Source organism: Nomascus leucogenys, chromosome 3 (assembly GCF_006542625.1).
Source record: "Nomascus leucogenys isolate Asia chromosome 3, Asia_NLE_v1, whole genome shotgun sequence".
In the NCBI taxonomy this organism is placed as follows: Eukaryota; Metazoa; Chordata; class Mammalia; order Primates; family Hylobatidae; genus Nomascus; species Nomascus leucogenys.
In genome coordinates, this window is record NC_044383.1 from 87,310,716 (window position 1) to 87,327,676 (window position 16,961).

At 34.6% G+C, this 16,961-nt stretch overlaps 1 protein-coding gene across 1 annotated transcript in view; it reads right to left on the bottom strand.

Moving 5' to 3' along the window:
• Positions 1-16,961, bottom strand: part of ASCC3 (activating signal cointegrator 1 complex subunit 3) — a 393,050-nt gene that overhangs the window by 345,360 nt on the left and 30,729 nt on the right. The window contains exon 4 of the mRNA XM_030809499.1: positions 10,691-11,250. Within this exon, the coding sequence (XP_030665359.1) occupies positions 10,691-11,250 (560 nt within the window). The remainder of the gene's footprint in view (positions 1-10,690; positions 11,251-16,961) is intronic.

Below are 16,961 nucleotides of genomic sequence, written 5' to 3' on the forward strand. Positions count from 1 at the left end.
TGACCAAAAAAGTTTTTAAAAATTAAAGTTGTTCTATACATTAAAGTAATAAACAGCATACATTATAAATTACAGTAAGCATAGTATGCAAAGAAAAACTGTATGCAATTTAGGAAATGTCTTTCTTTGAGATATGAAGCAATTTTAGATTTGCATGTGAAATTTTAAAATGTGCATATTGAAAACTAACAATATGAAGTATAATAAGAGAAGAAAATGTTAAAACCTGAAAACAGTTTTGAATTGACAGTTCATATGGATCTGAATATGGATAATTATAAAAAGCCGATAATGTTATTTAAAACTTTATAAATTATTCTTACTCTGAATTGTGGCACAGAAAATTATTAAGTATTCATACATTATAAAATAAGGTCATAAATAACATAAGAAAATGACCATGAAAATTATGACAGCATTTACTTATCTCTTAAGAAGAATTTCTATGCAAACTGTGGCTGTTTGCAGAGAATTAGATAAATTATATTTACAGAATAACTAATGCTCATTATTTACAGGTACTTAATCTACATAACAATTTACAAAGCTAAAACCAAAGTCACTTACAACTTAATTAAGACAACTTGGAATGTGAACACTATTTATTCCCCACATACTATAATTAGCTGCATAGTAAATAAGTCAAAGCTAGGTACCACTACATATTTAAAAGCTTACTTTACATTTTCATGTATATGGCAAATTGACAGCTTCCTTGATTCTTAGAAGGATATTCTGATATTGTCTCAGAAGACAAGTTTCAACCATTATGTGTGTATGTATGTGTGTGCTCATGCATGCATACACATATATATAAAACAAAATTTATGTATTAAATCTTAAATATTTGAGTGAATGCCTACAGCAATTTCTAAATCTAATAACCATACTTATTTATGTTTACAAACTGATATTATCCAAAATGTTTTTATCTCAAATACGATTAACAGAAACATATCTTTGTTTTACTAATAAAATGCATTTATCTTATTTCTTCCCCATATCAATATATTACATGTAACTCTCCATATATCTAATCCAAGTATCCATGTGCTTTTCCAAATCATTCCTAACAACATTCATTATATCACATACAATTTTCCAGCATTCTCTTCTTAAAAGTATGTATGAGGCCGGGCGCGGTGGCTCACGCCTGTAATCCCAGCACTTTGGGAGGCTGAGGCGGGCGGATCACGAGGTCAGGAGATCGAGACCATCCTGGCTAACACAGTGAAACCCCATCTCTACTAAAAATGCAAAAAATTAGCCAGGCGAGGTGGCGGGCGCCTGTAGTCCCAGCTACTCGGGAGGCTGAGGCAGGAGAATGGCGTGAACCCAGGAGGCGGAGCTTGCAGTGAGCCGAGATTGCGCCACTGCACTCCAGCCTGGGCGACAGAGCAAGACTCCGTCTCAAAAAAAAAAAAAAAAAAAAAAAAAAAAAAAGTATGTATGAAAGATCCAAAAGGAGAGGACTTAAGAAAGCAGGATAGGCCGGGCGCGGTGGCTCACGCTTGTAATCCCAGCACTTTGGGAGGCCGAGGCGGGCAGATCACGAGGTCAGGAGATCGAGACCACGGTGAAACCCCGTCTCTTCTAAAAAATACAAAAAATTAGCCGGGCGTGGTGGCGGGCGCCTGTAGTCCCAGCTACTCGGAGAGGCTGAGGCAGGAGAATGGCGTGAACCCGGGAGGTGGAGCTTGCAGTGAGCCGAGATTGCGCCACTGCACTCCAGCCTGGGCGACAGGGCGAGACTCCGTCTCAAAAAAAAAAAAAAAAAAAAAAAAAAAAAGCAGGATAATGGGAGGAAGTTGATTAAACTTTGTTAGATTACCTTTTATCTCCCCAAACTTAAAAGTACTTGGCACAGAGTACAGAATTAGTGACTGAATAAATGAATGAGTGAACAGTATCAAACAGAGAAGTAGCATGAAATTTGTCAAACTGTCTTACTCCTTGAGCAACCATTCCAATCAATAGCAAATTAGTTCAAAATCTGTTATTGCCATAAATTGGAAACATATATTTAAGCTCCTCATTGCGAGCTTAATATATTAATCATGCATTTTTACCCACATCTATAACAAGACAATATATGGCCTCGAAAATGCTTCAGGTTGGCAGGTATCTTAAAAGTCATAAAAATCCAACTTTCCACAAATCCCAATAAAAGTGACGATTCAGCATGTTTTTCTACATCTTCAATAACAAGTCTCACTACTTGCCAAAAGAGGTTGGTATATTTAAAGGACTTTGAAAATTGAAAAGGTTTGACTGAGCTGAGATCTGTCCTCAGACATTTTTTACCCAGAAATCCTAGTTGTAACCCTTGGACCACCCTTCTTCCATATACAGCTCTTCGAGTATTATGCTCATCTCTCTATCTCACTGGAGCTTTCTCTTTAAAAGGACTACCAACTGCAGTTTTTTTCTTAAAAAAGCAACATACAACCAAGATCAACAAAGTATATGGCTTGGGTTTTCCTAATACAGATTATAAAACTTAAAAGATCTGTAATAGCAGATAAATTACTTCAACTATGTTGACCTTTCCTAAACATTACAGTCAGCTAAAAGTAGAACACAGGATTCTTGAGTTTTCCTCATGAAAATTTTATCCCTTTTAAAGTAAAAATAGTAATGAATAACCTAAAATAGCAGACAATGTGGAAGTGAAAAGAAACGGGAGAAAATGGGCATATCACTTTAGAGTATACAGTATGAACATATTCAGATATATACCGATAAATTAAAGACAAACAAAAGATACATCTGATCCAAATAACTTTCCACCCAAAACCAGTGAATACTTTTGTATGCAAAATTTTTAGTGATAGGAGTACATTCAAAAAGTTTATATACACGAGTAAATATTTAGCATAAGAGTCTTTTTTTGTTTTTGACAGGCTCTCACTCTGTCACCAGCCTGGAGGGCAGTGGCACGGTCATGACTCACTAAAGCCTCAACCTCCCAGGCTCAAGCAATCCTCCCACCTCAGCCTCCCAAGTAGCTGAGACTACAGGCACGTGCCATGCCAGGCATTTTTTTTTTTTTTTTTAGCGCAAGTCTTTATTGCAATGTTATTTTAGTGTAAGAGTCTTTATTGCAATGTTATTTATAATAGCAAAAAACTAGATAAAACTTGAATCTTCAATAGCAAATAATACTACTACTCTGCAACCATTAAAAATTATTACATTATAGATTATTCTCATTGAAAATGTTAAGGAACATAAAAGCAGGTTCAAAATTATATATTCTGTGTGACCTAGTTTTTAAATGTTTTTATTTTAAAAGACATATACTCCAAAATAGTTGCAGTGATTATGACTGAATAATGGTGGGTTCACAGATGATATAGTTCCTGCATTCTGCTTATACAAGACCTAAATTTTCTAAAATTATGGATATATTTTTCAAAATTAGAAAACGAGTTGTATAAAAAATGAGTGGCAATAAAAATTGAGATTTCCATCACTATACTGAAAATAAAAGAGAAAAAATTGATTGGTATCTAATAAAACACCATGGCTTCATTAGTAGCCATAAACTGAGAAAATTAGAGGGACATAACAGAAAAAATAGTGGCAAAATCACAATAAGAAACAAATAAAAAAAGTTCTTTCCTTCAGAAAGATAAAAGAGTCATTCTCTTACTACTCCTTTTGCTTGCATCTTCTCCTACAGAGAATATTAGCTTAAAACAGAAAAGAGCGGAGCAAAACCCATAAATATTGAATGCTAGCTACAGCAAAGGAGACAGTAGTAAGGAACATCCTTGCCCTTCAAATAAGTTCAGGTATGCAGACCCTGACAGAGCATATCACGAGGTTCAAGAACCACTTATACATTTGATCTCAGAATCACTGCTACCTCTTGAGAAATATTTTTTTTAAAAATAGTAAGTGTCAGATGAAGGCAAAAGTCCCCAATTTGAAAAAAGAAAAGATAAAAGTGATGGATTGTGACAACTACTTAATTGTAAGCTTAACATCAACGAATGGCAATGTGAATTTACAAAAAAAAGTCATGACAAAATAATCTTAATTCTTATGAGATTATTAGGTTAGCAGTTCTTAAATTGGCAAAGCAACTGGAAGTGTGACATCTTTGAAGATGATGGGGAAAAGCATTCTACATGTCAGTACTCTTAGAACACTAAACAGCTGTATCCAAATTGTGTTGATAATGGATTAATGTCAACATAGAAGAAAACTGAAGTTGTGCATATTAAAAAAAAAAAAAGACTAAGGAATGAAAAACATAACCCATCATATGTCTAAAAGACAGTCATATAGGAGTTGATGCCTATGACTTTGTTGCCCCACTGCACACATATAGGACTGAATGGCAGTAGGAGTATCATCAGTTAGCAAAAGAAATAATTTACAAGATAACTACTCCAGAAAGAGATGGGATACCATTTGAATAAAAGAAGCTCTTCATTAGAATAAGTATACCTCATTACATGAGGATCACCATTTCCATAGAATTCTAAACACACAGATATCACACTGGATGGAGAAATTCCATGATTCTAAACATTCTTGTAAAGGATAATTTTCAATTCAGGCAGCGGGGTAGAGGCTCTCCTGATTATTTGGTGAAAAGACAACAAAAAACCAATACATATTGGTCCTCATAGCTGAAAGGACACTTTTAATTCCAATCTGGCTGATGTGGTATCATAGCTCAGCCGTACTAAGGCTACCAAAAACAATGTACAGCACCTAATGAATGCAGAACCTTTTCATAAAGCACTAATGTGAATATTTCAGTACAGCAACATTTTAAATACCCTATTCTAGTTACAAAAAAACTACTACACCCTCTTTATCAAATTGTAATACACACATTAAATGAGAGGTCTCAAAGTGTGAGCCAGAATCTCTAAGATCCTTTCAGAAGATATATGAGGTGAAAATTGTTTTCATAATCATACTAAAATATTATTTTACTTTTTCATCCTCATGTTCCCATGAGTGTAATGTAGTGGACTTTTGCAGAGGCTACATAATGTAATATGTGATATCAGAATATACTGAATGCAAAAGTATATATGGGAATCTAGCTGTCTTCTATTAAGCCAAACATTGAAATGATTTATAAAAATACAATACAATGCCACTCTTCATACTTTTTTTGATTTTAGAAAATAGTTATTCTTCATAAAAATGTTATTTATACTATAGTAATATGATAGATTTACTATTATTATTTTAAATGACTTGGGGCTGGGTGCAGTGGCTCATGCCTGCAATCCCTGCACTTCAGGAGGCCGTGGCGAGAAGATCATTTGAGGCCAGGAATTCATGACCAGTCAGGACAACATCACAGAACCCTGTCTCTACAAAACATTCTTTAAAAAATTAGTTGCGTGTGGTGACGCATCTTTGTAGTCCTAGCTACTAGGGAGTCTGAGGCGGGAGGATTGCTTGCGTCCAGGAGTTACAGGTTATAGTAAGCTATGATCATGCCACTACACTCCAGCCTGGGTGACAGAAGGAGACTCTGTCTCTGAAAGGATAATAAGACTAAAAAACAAATGATTTAATAGACATTTATTAAATTAATATAGTAAAAATTCAGTTTTAATTTCAAATATGGTAAATATCGATAGAGCTCAATAACATAAAGAAAAATTGAGGTTCTCAGTAATTTTTAAAAGTGCACAAGAGTTTTGAGGACAAAAAACTTGAGAATCATTGTATTAAAGCAAGCTAATTATTCTCCACCAAATTTTCAAAGGATGATAGAATCATTTCTGATGCAAATAAGTTCCAAAAAATACACAGTCTTCCCTCAGAAGACAATCTAACCAAATAACTCACACTGCTTGACATCAGACACATATCTGGAGGTTCAGAAATGAACTTGCATGGGTCAAGTAACGCCATCTGCATAGAGTCAAGAGATAATACTAACAGCAAATGTCAAATCACAAATGCTATAAAGAAGCAGTCCATCTGCACAAAAGCAAACTACGGTTGTATCAATAAAACTCAAAACTCTCTTTTTCTAAAAACTGATTACACAGTAACTCTATCAATATTTACATCAGCATTAATAGCTTTGCAAATAGCATGTAATATTGAAATAATACTGAGATATGTATACTTCAATACATCTCCAATATGCTAGCCTTTCAGATCCCACTTTACATATTTCTCAAGTGTTTTTTTATTAACATCTTTTCCATCTTAACAAGAACTATTAATATCAGAACTCACTTCAAAAACTTAATCCAAAAGATTTTATTTAGGGTAGTCAGACATTAAAAAGCCAGGCAGGAAAAAAATAAAAATAACTAAATAATTCCCTGAATTAAGACCTCTCTTTTAAACATCATTTTATTATTTGAAACATCCATAGATAAGAAGGCATAAATAAAAATTTATTTACTGACATATAAGGTATACACCTAAATAAAAGTTTGATTGTGCAACTATATGGTGCAAACACTTGAGAACCTGGTCTGTGAAACATTATGTCTCATATATATTATCTCACCAATCCTCACAGCAACACTGTGAAGCAAATATTTCACAAATTAGAGAAATGGGGTTCACAAGAGCTTAGTAATTTGCCCATAGTCAATAAGACATAAGCAAACAGAGACGAAATTTGGCCTGGCTTTATAAGAAAAGAAATTCCTTCAAAGAGCCTTGCCAGTTAATGTTTTTTTCTTCAAAACATCTGATGGCATACTAGATAGATCTATACTAGGTAGATCTATACAGAGAAAAAAAGTCCCAGAATTTCTACCTCTCTCTTGCTTTGTGACTTTAGTAAACAACTGAGCCTCAGTTTTTTTCACCTTTTAGGAGGATATCACTCCTACACATTGCAGGACTGTGAAGAAGCTGGTTAGGTCAAAGAAGAAAGCCTGGTTCGGGTTCATACATAACAGGCACTTAAAACCTGGTAGCTTTACTGTTGTTAATACTACTACTTTCTAGGGGAAATTTTTCTGTTGAACGTCCATTAATTATACCATTCCAGTAGAACGAACCCTACTGCTACAATTCTGGTTCTGAAACAGCAGCAGCAGGAAGATAATCTGTACCAATAATGGACAGGTTTTGATTAAGAAAATAACATGGAGTATTCAAGTCTTATTCACTTTCGGGTGTTAAAATGCACTTCTAAAAGTGAATAAAATTCAAGAACATAAAGAACCTTAAAGACTTCTAGCCAATCAAATTCTAAAGCTTAATCATAATGCCTACAGTCTTACCTGGAAAATTACAGAAGCCAAAAGAAGAAATGCTCTTAGAAGAAAGTAATATAGAGGCTCAAGGTAGGGAGGGAAAAGGGGATGATATTGGCAAAAGCTAAGAAGTGGGTTGTTTTATTAGTACAACACACAGGAGAACACAGATGTACTTTCTATGTAATGAATTCCCTGAGGAATAATTAAAACTCATCTTAAACTGGTCTAAAACAGGAGAACATAGATGTACTTTATATGTAATAAATTCCCTGAGGAATTATTAAACCTTATCTTAAACAGGGTCTAAAAGTTTCATCTTTTTATTTCAGCCAATTCCTTACTTGAAACTGTAAAAGGAAAAGATCTTGTTTCTAAAAAAATTGTGAATTAAGAGTAGATGTCAATAATTCCCCTACATAAATTTAAGATGCTTAGCTTCAAAACACAGGAATATGTACAAATCTACTTAAACTTCAGTGCGCCCGTGTACTTTGTCAGAATGTCTGAATTTACATCCTGGATCCACTATCTACTCTGTAACTCCAGAAAAATTTCCCAACATCTCTAAACTCAATTTGCTAATCTATAAAATACCTGCCACCAGCAAGCAATAATCTATGGGATGGACAAAGCATTTACTTAAGGTACCAGCAAAGGAGACCAGGAAAGTTAGAAAAACTTCTCAAAACGGAACTTGATGTTTGAAAAAGACAACAACTTTGTCACCACGGTAATAAATGAAATTTTGTTAGATTTTCTTATGTTTGCTTTAGTATACTATTTTTAAAAAAATTTTAATCATATATGGGAGAGGAGGAGAAATGCCTCAGAGTGTAACCTTTTCAGTTCTTAGGGCTTCTAACATCTTAATCCAGCACTGCATATCTCAAAGCACTGCTGTAAAGATTAAATGAAGTCATGCACATAAAGCACTTAACATAATGCCTTATGTCATATATTAATGTCAGTTATTATTATTACTATTGTCATTAGTCTTATTCCTCTCCACGTTTCAGTCAGAAACCTCTCTTACACAGTCTTTGTGGTAAATGTAATCATATGAATATACTTTTTATTCCCATGTTTCTAACACTAGTTTAACAATAACATAAAGGTCTTTTTAAAAAAGACTTTTAATAGCTAGCCCTTAAAAATGGATTTATCATCAATTAGTCATTAGGTCAATTAACTATTCAGAGCTGGGAAACCACAGGTTGAGAAGAATTTTAGCCATCAACATAGAAGTAGCTTTATATGCTTTTCTTAGATTATATGTAAAAATATTCCCATGGTTCTGCTACATTTCTGGAGCAAGAGCACATAGCATGCTACGTAAATATTCCTATTTAAATAAAGAGTCAAGTAAAAGCTTAAAAAGAAATAGAAATTAACTGTTATCATATGAACTGATTGCCTTTTTAATTATCCTCTTTCCAGGCTTAAGTATTTAGAAGTAAATAGACAACACATAAGGTATAGCACACCCTAAAGTGAAAACAACACCGTTCAAGAACAATTGTAGTGAAACAACTGTAGGGAAACAATTGTAGAAAACTACTGAAGCATCACTTGGAAATTATACTGAAAATTTGCAACAACAGAATATAACATACAACAGCAAAGAATTGTATCTAAAATATAAAGCATGAATAACCTATACTGCATAACAAAAATTATGATAATGATTGTCCATTTTCATATACAAACAAGAAAGCCAAAACACTGACTACATAAAACCATACAGAACTACCACTCAAGCCACTGACAGGATGTGAAATATCAACTTACATGTTAAACTGTCCATTAACCCTGGTTGAAAAAAATCATTGAACCAGACTACGCAGGCTTCAGTGTGGCTTTTCATACACCTTAACAAGGTGCACAGCCCTCACCTCATTTGGCTCTTACCTATCTGCATACCCTTGTTTCTCAGCACTCCACCTTTGCATCTTGCATGCTTGCTGTACAGAGCTATGGCTCTCTGAAAACAGTGTTCAAGCCTGAAATATGCTCCTTACCTTTCTGGTCCACTTGAAAGAGTTAAATCTAGTCATATTTTAAGACTTGGTTCAAGCTTAACCTTCTCTATGCATACTTTTCCTACCATACTAACACCTCGATAAAATCTATGACTTGTTCTTTTATGCACCCATTTTCTTTGCATGTAGTATTATAATATCTATGATATTTCAGTACAGTTACTTGTTGACATGTCTCCTCCTGCTAGACAATTAATTCTGAGAACAAGTTTGCTATCTTATTCATCCTTTTATGTTCAGTAAATAGCACTGTACCTAGCAATACAATAAGCATACAATAAATATATGACAAATGAAGCTATTATGAAAAAAATCTAGAACAAATATTCCCCTTCCAACAATCAGATTCAGTTACATACTTTAAAATTGTGGTGAAAGACTAAGAAATACAAACTTACTACAGATATTCAGAAGTGAAAGTAATGGTTTTATGGCTTACTAAGAAAATAAAGTATCCATTAATGAGATATTTATAAGTTTCAGTTTATTATAATCATAATCGGATAACTGCTATGTATTCAATTATGATAAGCAAATATTAGAAAATTTTCTTCATAAATCACATTTTTTAAAACAATATTATGTTCAGAATGTTAGAGAAAATTTAATAGTGAGAACAGATCTGATAAAAATTAAACCAAGTGTAAAACATTCAAGGTAAATAAGACTGATCACAGAATTAATGATATAATATCTTACTTCCAAACTAATGTTAGTTGGCATAACACCTATCACTACCATGGGTTAAGTCCTCCAATACCTATTTAGCTAATTCTCTAAATTAATTTTTATCTGAAAAATACAGCTAGTATTTTTTCTGTATTTCTGATACTCAATGTGATTTAAAAATTCTTAATTCCAATAATAACAACAAAAATAACCACAGCTACCACATAATGATTATTTAATATGTTACTTACCATTTTGCATATATCACATTCAATCCTTATAACAATTCTCTATCTTGATATTGGTGCCTCCTTGAGATAGCCCAACAAGAAAACTGAGCTTCTGAGAGATTAAGTTACCTAAAGTGTCACAACCAGTAAGTGGAAAGGGAAGAACAAACTGATTTCAAAGCCTGTCCTTTCTACAACAGTAGGCCATCCCTCTTAATCTTTCATGAAATATGTTACTCATTCAATTTGTCCAGTATTAAAATTAAGTTGACATCAAACCAGCACTGTCCCAGTAACCAGAGCATGTGGACACCCAATTATTGTCTGCTGACTCTCTGCTACACTCATTACGCCTTCAGACCTCCTGTAACTATCCACTGGGAACATATATACAGGCTTGCTATGTGAAACCATTTGGCTATAGATTCAACTACTATACAGAACATTAAAGAACTTTCTTGTCTAACCACCCATGTTTAAAAACACTATTTCATTAAGATAGTTTATATTAATACAAAAAAATCAATCATTTCAACTATACCTCATCCTGAAGTTCATCACCACTTTTAATAGAAGCAAGCATATCATATAAAGTACAGCAAAGGTCTTCTACTCTTGGCACTTCAGTCATTTCCTTCAAAGTTGAATTTAAGTACTTTTCAACTTCACACCACAAAAAGGAGCCATTTGTTTTTTCCACAGGCTTGAGTTCTGGGGTGCAAGCCTCTTGGAGATGTTCATTCAGAAACTTCTTATAATCTAGGCTTATAGTTTTCTGAGTTTCACCATTTATTGGCAGTTCGTCAAAGTGGTCCAAATCATGCATGTCAAATGAAAATGCTAAATTTTTACCAAAAAAAACCCTATCGCCATGTTCTTTTTCTGTCATCTGCACAAGAGCAGTAAGATCATCTTGACTAAAATGAGAAATAATTCGATTAGTAGCATTACAAGCTGCAGTGGCAGATGATGATGGAAAGGGGCCAAACATCTGTTTGATAGCCTTTGTTTCCTTGTGACCAACAGAGTCCTTCAAGTGAAATGTCATGAAGAGAAATGCAGCCCCACTTTCAATTGCTTCTCTCCCATTATCAGTTCCAACTATACAAAGACAAAAGAAACAGTATTAGCTCGATTGAATCATGGTTCAAGTTATGATCTTCCAAAAAATTACCACAAATATTCTCCTGAGTAAATCTAACAGTCAAATCATAGCAATAAACCAGGTGTAATAGCTCCATATAATCCCCACACTCTGGAAGGTCAAGGCAGGAAGATCACTTGAGTCTAGGAGTTCAAGACCAGCCTGGGCAATATGGTGAGAACCATCTCTACAAAAATTTTTAAAAATTAGCCAGGCATGGTGGTGCGCACCTGTAGTCCCAGCTACTCAGGAGGCTGAGGTGGAAGGATTGCTCAAGCCTGGAAGGTTGGGGCTGCAGCGAGCCATGATTGTGTCACTGTACTCAGCCTGGGCAACAGTGTGAGACCTTGTAAAAAAAACAACAAAAACATAGCAATAAAGATAGCCAATTTAAGGAGCAGGAACCAACCCATTCCTGAAGAACTATTTATTTCCCAAAGAACTACTTTAGGTGAATAAATCATCATCAGTAATTATTATATATCTAAGTACAGAAACTACCTAGTAACAATCCTTACTGCTTCTTTCTAAAAACAACTTGAGACACTAGCTAAAACTCACTTTAAAACTAATTTTAAAGATTGATTTGATGAGCTAGTTAAATAAACCAAAGTAAGGTACAGAAAACAATCTGAATTACAGACTTTTGGAGCTTCAAGGAAACCTCAAAAATCTATAATTTTCTTTCCAATTTCTAACATAAACCTGAGATGGCAAGAAATGCTTCTATAGTTCTCATTCAAAAACATTTAATACCATCAAGGATATTTATTAAGCTGAAGATAAAGTTAGTCATATTATAAAATAAAAAAGAAAGCTCCTGTTTAAAAGAGGCTAGAAGTAAATATAAGAAGAATCAGCCGCTAATTTATTTAAGGCATTTTCTCATATCCGATTTTCTCAAATAAAAAAAGAAAAGAATCTGTATTTCTGACATGGGTTTCAAAGAATATTTTTTTTTTTTTTTTTGAGACGGAGTCTCGCTCTGTCGCCCAGGCTGGAGTGCAGTGGTGCGATCTCGGCTCACTGCAAGCTCCGCCTCCCGGGTTTACGCCATTCTCCTGCCTCAGCCTCTCTGAGTAGCTGAGACTACAGGCGCCCGCCACCACGCCCGGCTAATTTTTTTGTATTTTTAGTAGAGACGGGGTTTCACCGTGGTCTCGATCTCCTGACCTCGTGATCCGCCCACCTCTCAAAGAATATTCTTAAAGAAGAATTTAAATCTTCAAAAGGCCCCAAAAGCTATGTGACTTACCTAAATACTGGTAAAGTTAATAATGTAATGAATACTGGTATCTTTCTAAAAAACATGACTCTGCAGTTGCTCCTGCCTGTAATCCCAGCACTTTGCGAGGCCGAGGTGGGTGGATCACCTGAGGTCAGGAGTTCAAGACCAGCCTGGCCAACATGGCGAAATCCCGTCTTTACTAAAAATACAAAAATTAGCTGGGTGTGGTGCCGCACACCTGTAATCCCAGCTACTCGGGAACTCGGGAGGCTGAGGCAGGAGGATTGCTTGAACCTAGGAGGCGGAGGTTGCAGTAAGAAGAGATAGCATCGCTGTACTCCAGCCTGGGGGACAGAATTGAGACTCCATCAAAAAAAAAAAAAAAAAAAAAAAAAAAGAAAAGAAGGAAACATGACTCCAGTATCATTATTCACAAATCTTCCACAACTTACTATAGCTTGATCCAAGCTCCTACACTGCCAGAAGCTGACCCCAGCATTTTATTTTCCAGTCTTATTGGCCATTATATATTTCCTGCTCCAGCCAAAAAGAATTTCTTAACCAAAAACCACGTTCTACTCCACTCTATGCCTATTTCTATATCATGCTGATTCTTCTTCAAGGCCTCTGATTGTTCAAATCCTACCCATGTTTCAGAATATAGCTCAACTGCCTCTTTCAAGATGAGTACAACGTTGAGTACATTGTACAAATACAATGGTATTGATGACAATACCACTGTAGTATTCCTCACTTTACTTAGCCCCAAATAGGTAGCTCCACAAAGATTAGCTGATTTAAACTAGATCCAGGCCTCACTGACACCAGACTAGTATTTTTATTCTACATCAAACTGCCTCAGTCACTTTTTACTTTATCTGCTATTCAGTCATGTGTAGAATATTAACAGTTTATATGTAGGAAAATAAGCAATTTTACAATGTATATTTCCAATTTGTTCAGGTATGAAATCTACTTTTACTGTTATAATTTACACAATTATCTGACATACAATTATTCTTTTAGTATTTAAGAAAATATATGAAAATCTTCTATAAACAGTGCTTTTAAATTAATTCAATAGGATTTATGTACATTTATTTATTCATTCTATACATTTTACTTATAACTTGTAAAACAGGTTTTGGATAATTTGCGGATTATGGTACTTCTACAGATAATTTAAAAGGGCTGATAGAACTGATACTAAAGTCTGAGCAATAATGGGATTCACATTTACAAACATTATCTACCATTGTAAATATACATTCTTGGTAAAGATAGTATTGTTAACACTTTGCATCTTGGGATTTTTTTTTTAAATAATAATTTACTAAAAACTTTCACATAATTATCTCACTTTGTCCTAACAAAAGTATCTCCATTTTATAGATGTTAAATGGAAACAGAATTTGAGTAATTAGGGAAAGATCAAACAGCTATTACGTCATTAAACAAGATTAACATTAGTCTTCTAACTCCTAAACAAGTTATTTCCCCATGTCACACTGATTCCCTGTAAATTCCTAGAAAGTAGACTTATTTCTAATTCTTGTTTACAAAATAAATTTTAAAAATAAATAGGTCACCTTAAGAAATAAAATAGTGGAAGAACAGCCTTATTATGTAATGTAAAAGTGTAATTAACTTAAATATCCATTATTAGGTTACCGGTTGAATTCTGATATAACCATATATTACATACCCTAAATATAGTGCAGCAGATTTATATATCTTGCCTTTAAAAAGTCCATTAATAGTGGGTGAAAAAATTATAAGCCCATGTTTGAAGAGAAAATAATTGTAGACTCATAGAAGCATCAACAAAGATCAAAGGCAACTTTTTTGGAGTTTCAAATTTTTAATAACCATTAACTTAAATCTATAATTTCAAAAATCACAAATACCTAAAAAAATTTAAACCTAGCTGGGTTGTGGTGTTTCATAAATGTTAATATTCTACCCTAATTACTAACTCTCCTTCTGCACAACCTATGCGAAACAGACACGTGTTCATACCACAGAGCAGTTTTTCAACAGAGAATCTCTATATGCCTTACTGTTCTGGGAGTTCCACTAGCCAACACTATTTGTTGACATGGATGGCTACACAACAGAAATAATGACTACAGCATTCTGAAAACAATGAACTTTTTCAGGGCACAAAAACATCAGTCGGTAACTTCCACTTCCACCACCTTCCTGCAACCACCCTGGCTTGTGTTCCCTAAGGGGCACCGACATGCTTTCCAGCACACTAGCCGCATGAGATGACATATGTAGGCATAAGAGACTGGCTGTTAGCACGCTGCCCGGATGACAGCCCGGATCAGATTGGAGCAGACGAAGGACCCCAGGTACTGCGGCCGCAAAGGATGCACCACAACTTGCTGGTACAGTCTACTCAATGTTTTTTGGGTGACTAAAATGTATGAAAAGTTTGTAAAATGTAGACAAAATACCTGAAGAAAATGATGCAGTCAGCTGTCTAATTAGCCAAAGCTATCCAAGGCCCAACTTATCCTCAACAAAAATGTAACTGGAAGGGAAACACTAAGCGATCCTCTATTAGCCGGCTGAACCACCACCCAATTGGCCACATCAGAAGGGGGAGACGGAACGGCTTTGGACAACGCGTGTGGTACACTTCTAAAGTAGAAAGGTGTTAGTCGTGTTCTTGTTTTCTGACACTAAATCCAAAATTGAACATGTTACATTAACTGTGAGAATCCTGTTCCCAAATAGCCTTTTGTTCACTTCCCTTTATATTCTATATGTAATTTAAGTAATAATACAAACGATTAGGTTTATGATCTTTGGTAAGTTAACATTTGCACCCAATTCTTAAAGCTTTTTCTGTCTGCTTCATATCACTCACTATGGTCACCTTTCCAAGAGGAATCAGGATTTTAAGTTCAGATTTGGCCACAGATAAATTGATACACTAATCAACTGATGAAAAGTTTATATAAAACTTCAGATATAAAACTTAAGAACTCCAAACTTTTAAAGAAGCTACTCTAGAAACCTACGTACTTGGGTATCTAACTTTCTATCCATAAAACACTGAATAACATAAGCTGTAAACCGGAAAACTGGCTCTACCTACCTGGCACTTCAACTGTAATATATTTAAAATGATGCACTTAGAAGGTCCCTACAATGCTTTTATTAAGAAATACTCACCCTACTTTTCAGTTATATTGAGAGGAAATGGGATATGAAATGCACAGTAAACTATAAGGCACTTCCCAGAATTTAAAAAAAAAAGTCAAAAGTGAAAGACGCTTGCCAAAATTCACCATTAAGTAGCAGAGCATGATCAGAACTCAACTTGGCTGGCTGACTGGTGCTCTTTTATTATAAATAATCTTCAAATTAAAAAAAAACCTTATATAGAACCTTACCATATAAAACGATATATTTGGTAGATTGTTACTATAAGATTATAAAATAATTTTTTAAAATCAGAGTTAAATGATGGTTATAATTGTCAATCATCTTCAACACACAATTTACATCTGTTTTCTGATTCAAAATATTAAGAATTAAGTGGTTGTAAGTTGTCACTTTTTTCTATAGCCTACTTTAATAGTTGAGAATCTTGGAAAAAGGATGAGTAGAAATTTTTAATTAAAGATTGAATTAAAATATCAATCACTTGCATCCATAATTGATAAGTATTTCTTTTTTTTTTTTTTTTCTTGAGACAGAGTCTTGCTCTGTCACCCAGGTTGAAGTGCAGTTTTGAGATGGAGTCTTGCTCTGTCACCCAGGCTGGAGTGCAGTGGCGCGATCTCAGCTCCCTGCAACCTTCACCTCCTGAGCTCAAGTGATTCTCCAGTCTCAGCCTCCTGAGTAGCTGGGAGTACAGGCACGCGCCACTATGCCTAGCTAATTTTTATATTTTTTTGTAGAGTCATTTCACAGTGTGGCCCGGGCTGGTCTCAAACTCCTGAGTTCGGGTGATCTGCCTATCTTGGCCTCCCAAAGGGCTGGGATTACAGGCGTGAGCCACTGTACCCAGCCAATAAGTATTCAATTTAGAAGTTGCCAACAAATGAGTCCTTTGACCAGTTAAATCCTCAGAGATTAGCTGATTTTTTTGAATCTGGCAAGTATGATGATGTTTTCTTTTACAAATATGTAAAATACAGGACCTTACCTACAATATTGGATACAACAAAGTACATTATTTAACAAAATACAAAAATGATTCAACTTGAATATAAAATATACCATGTCCCCATAATTTTTCCCTCTATATATTCCTGTTCATTTCCCATTAGTGTAATTATTAAACAAGTACATTATCTAAACTAGTCTCATGAATCTTGCTAGTATTTTCCTCAATTTTACAGAAAAACTCAGATACAAAGAGATTACATAACATACTGATGCTACAAGAACAAGCCAGGTACTTTTTCTTTTTTTTTTTTT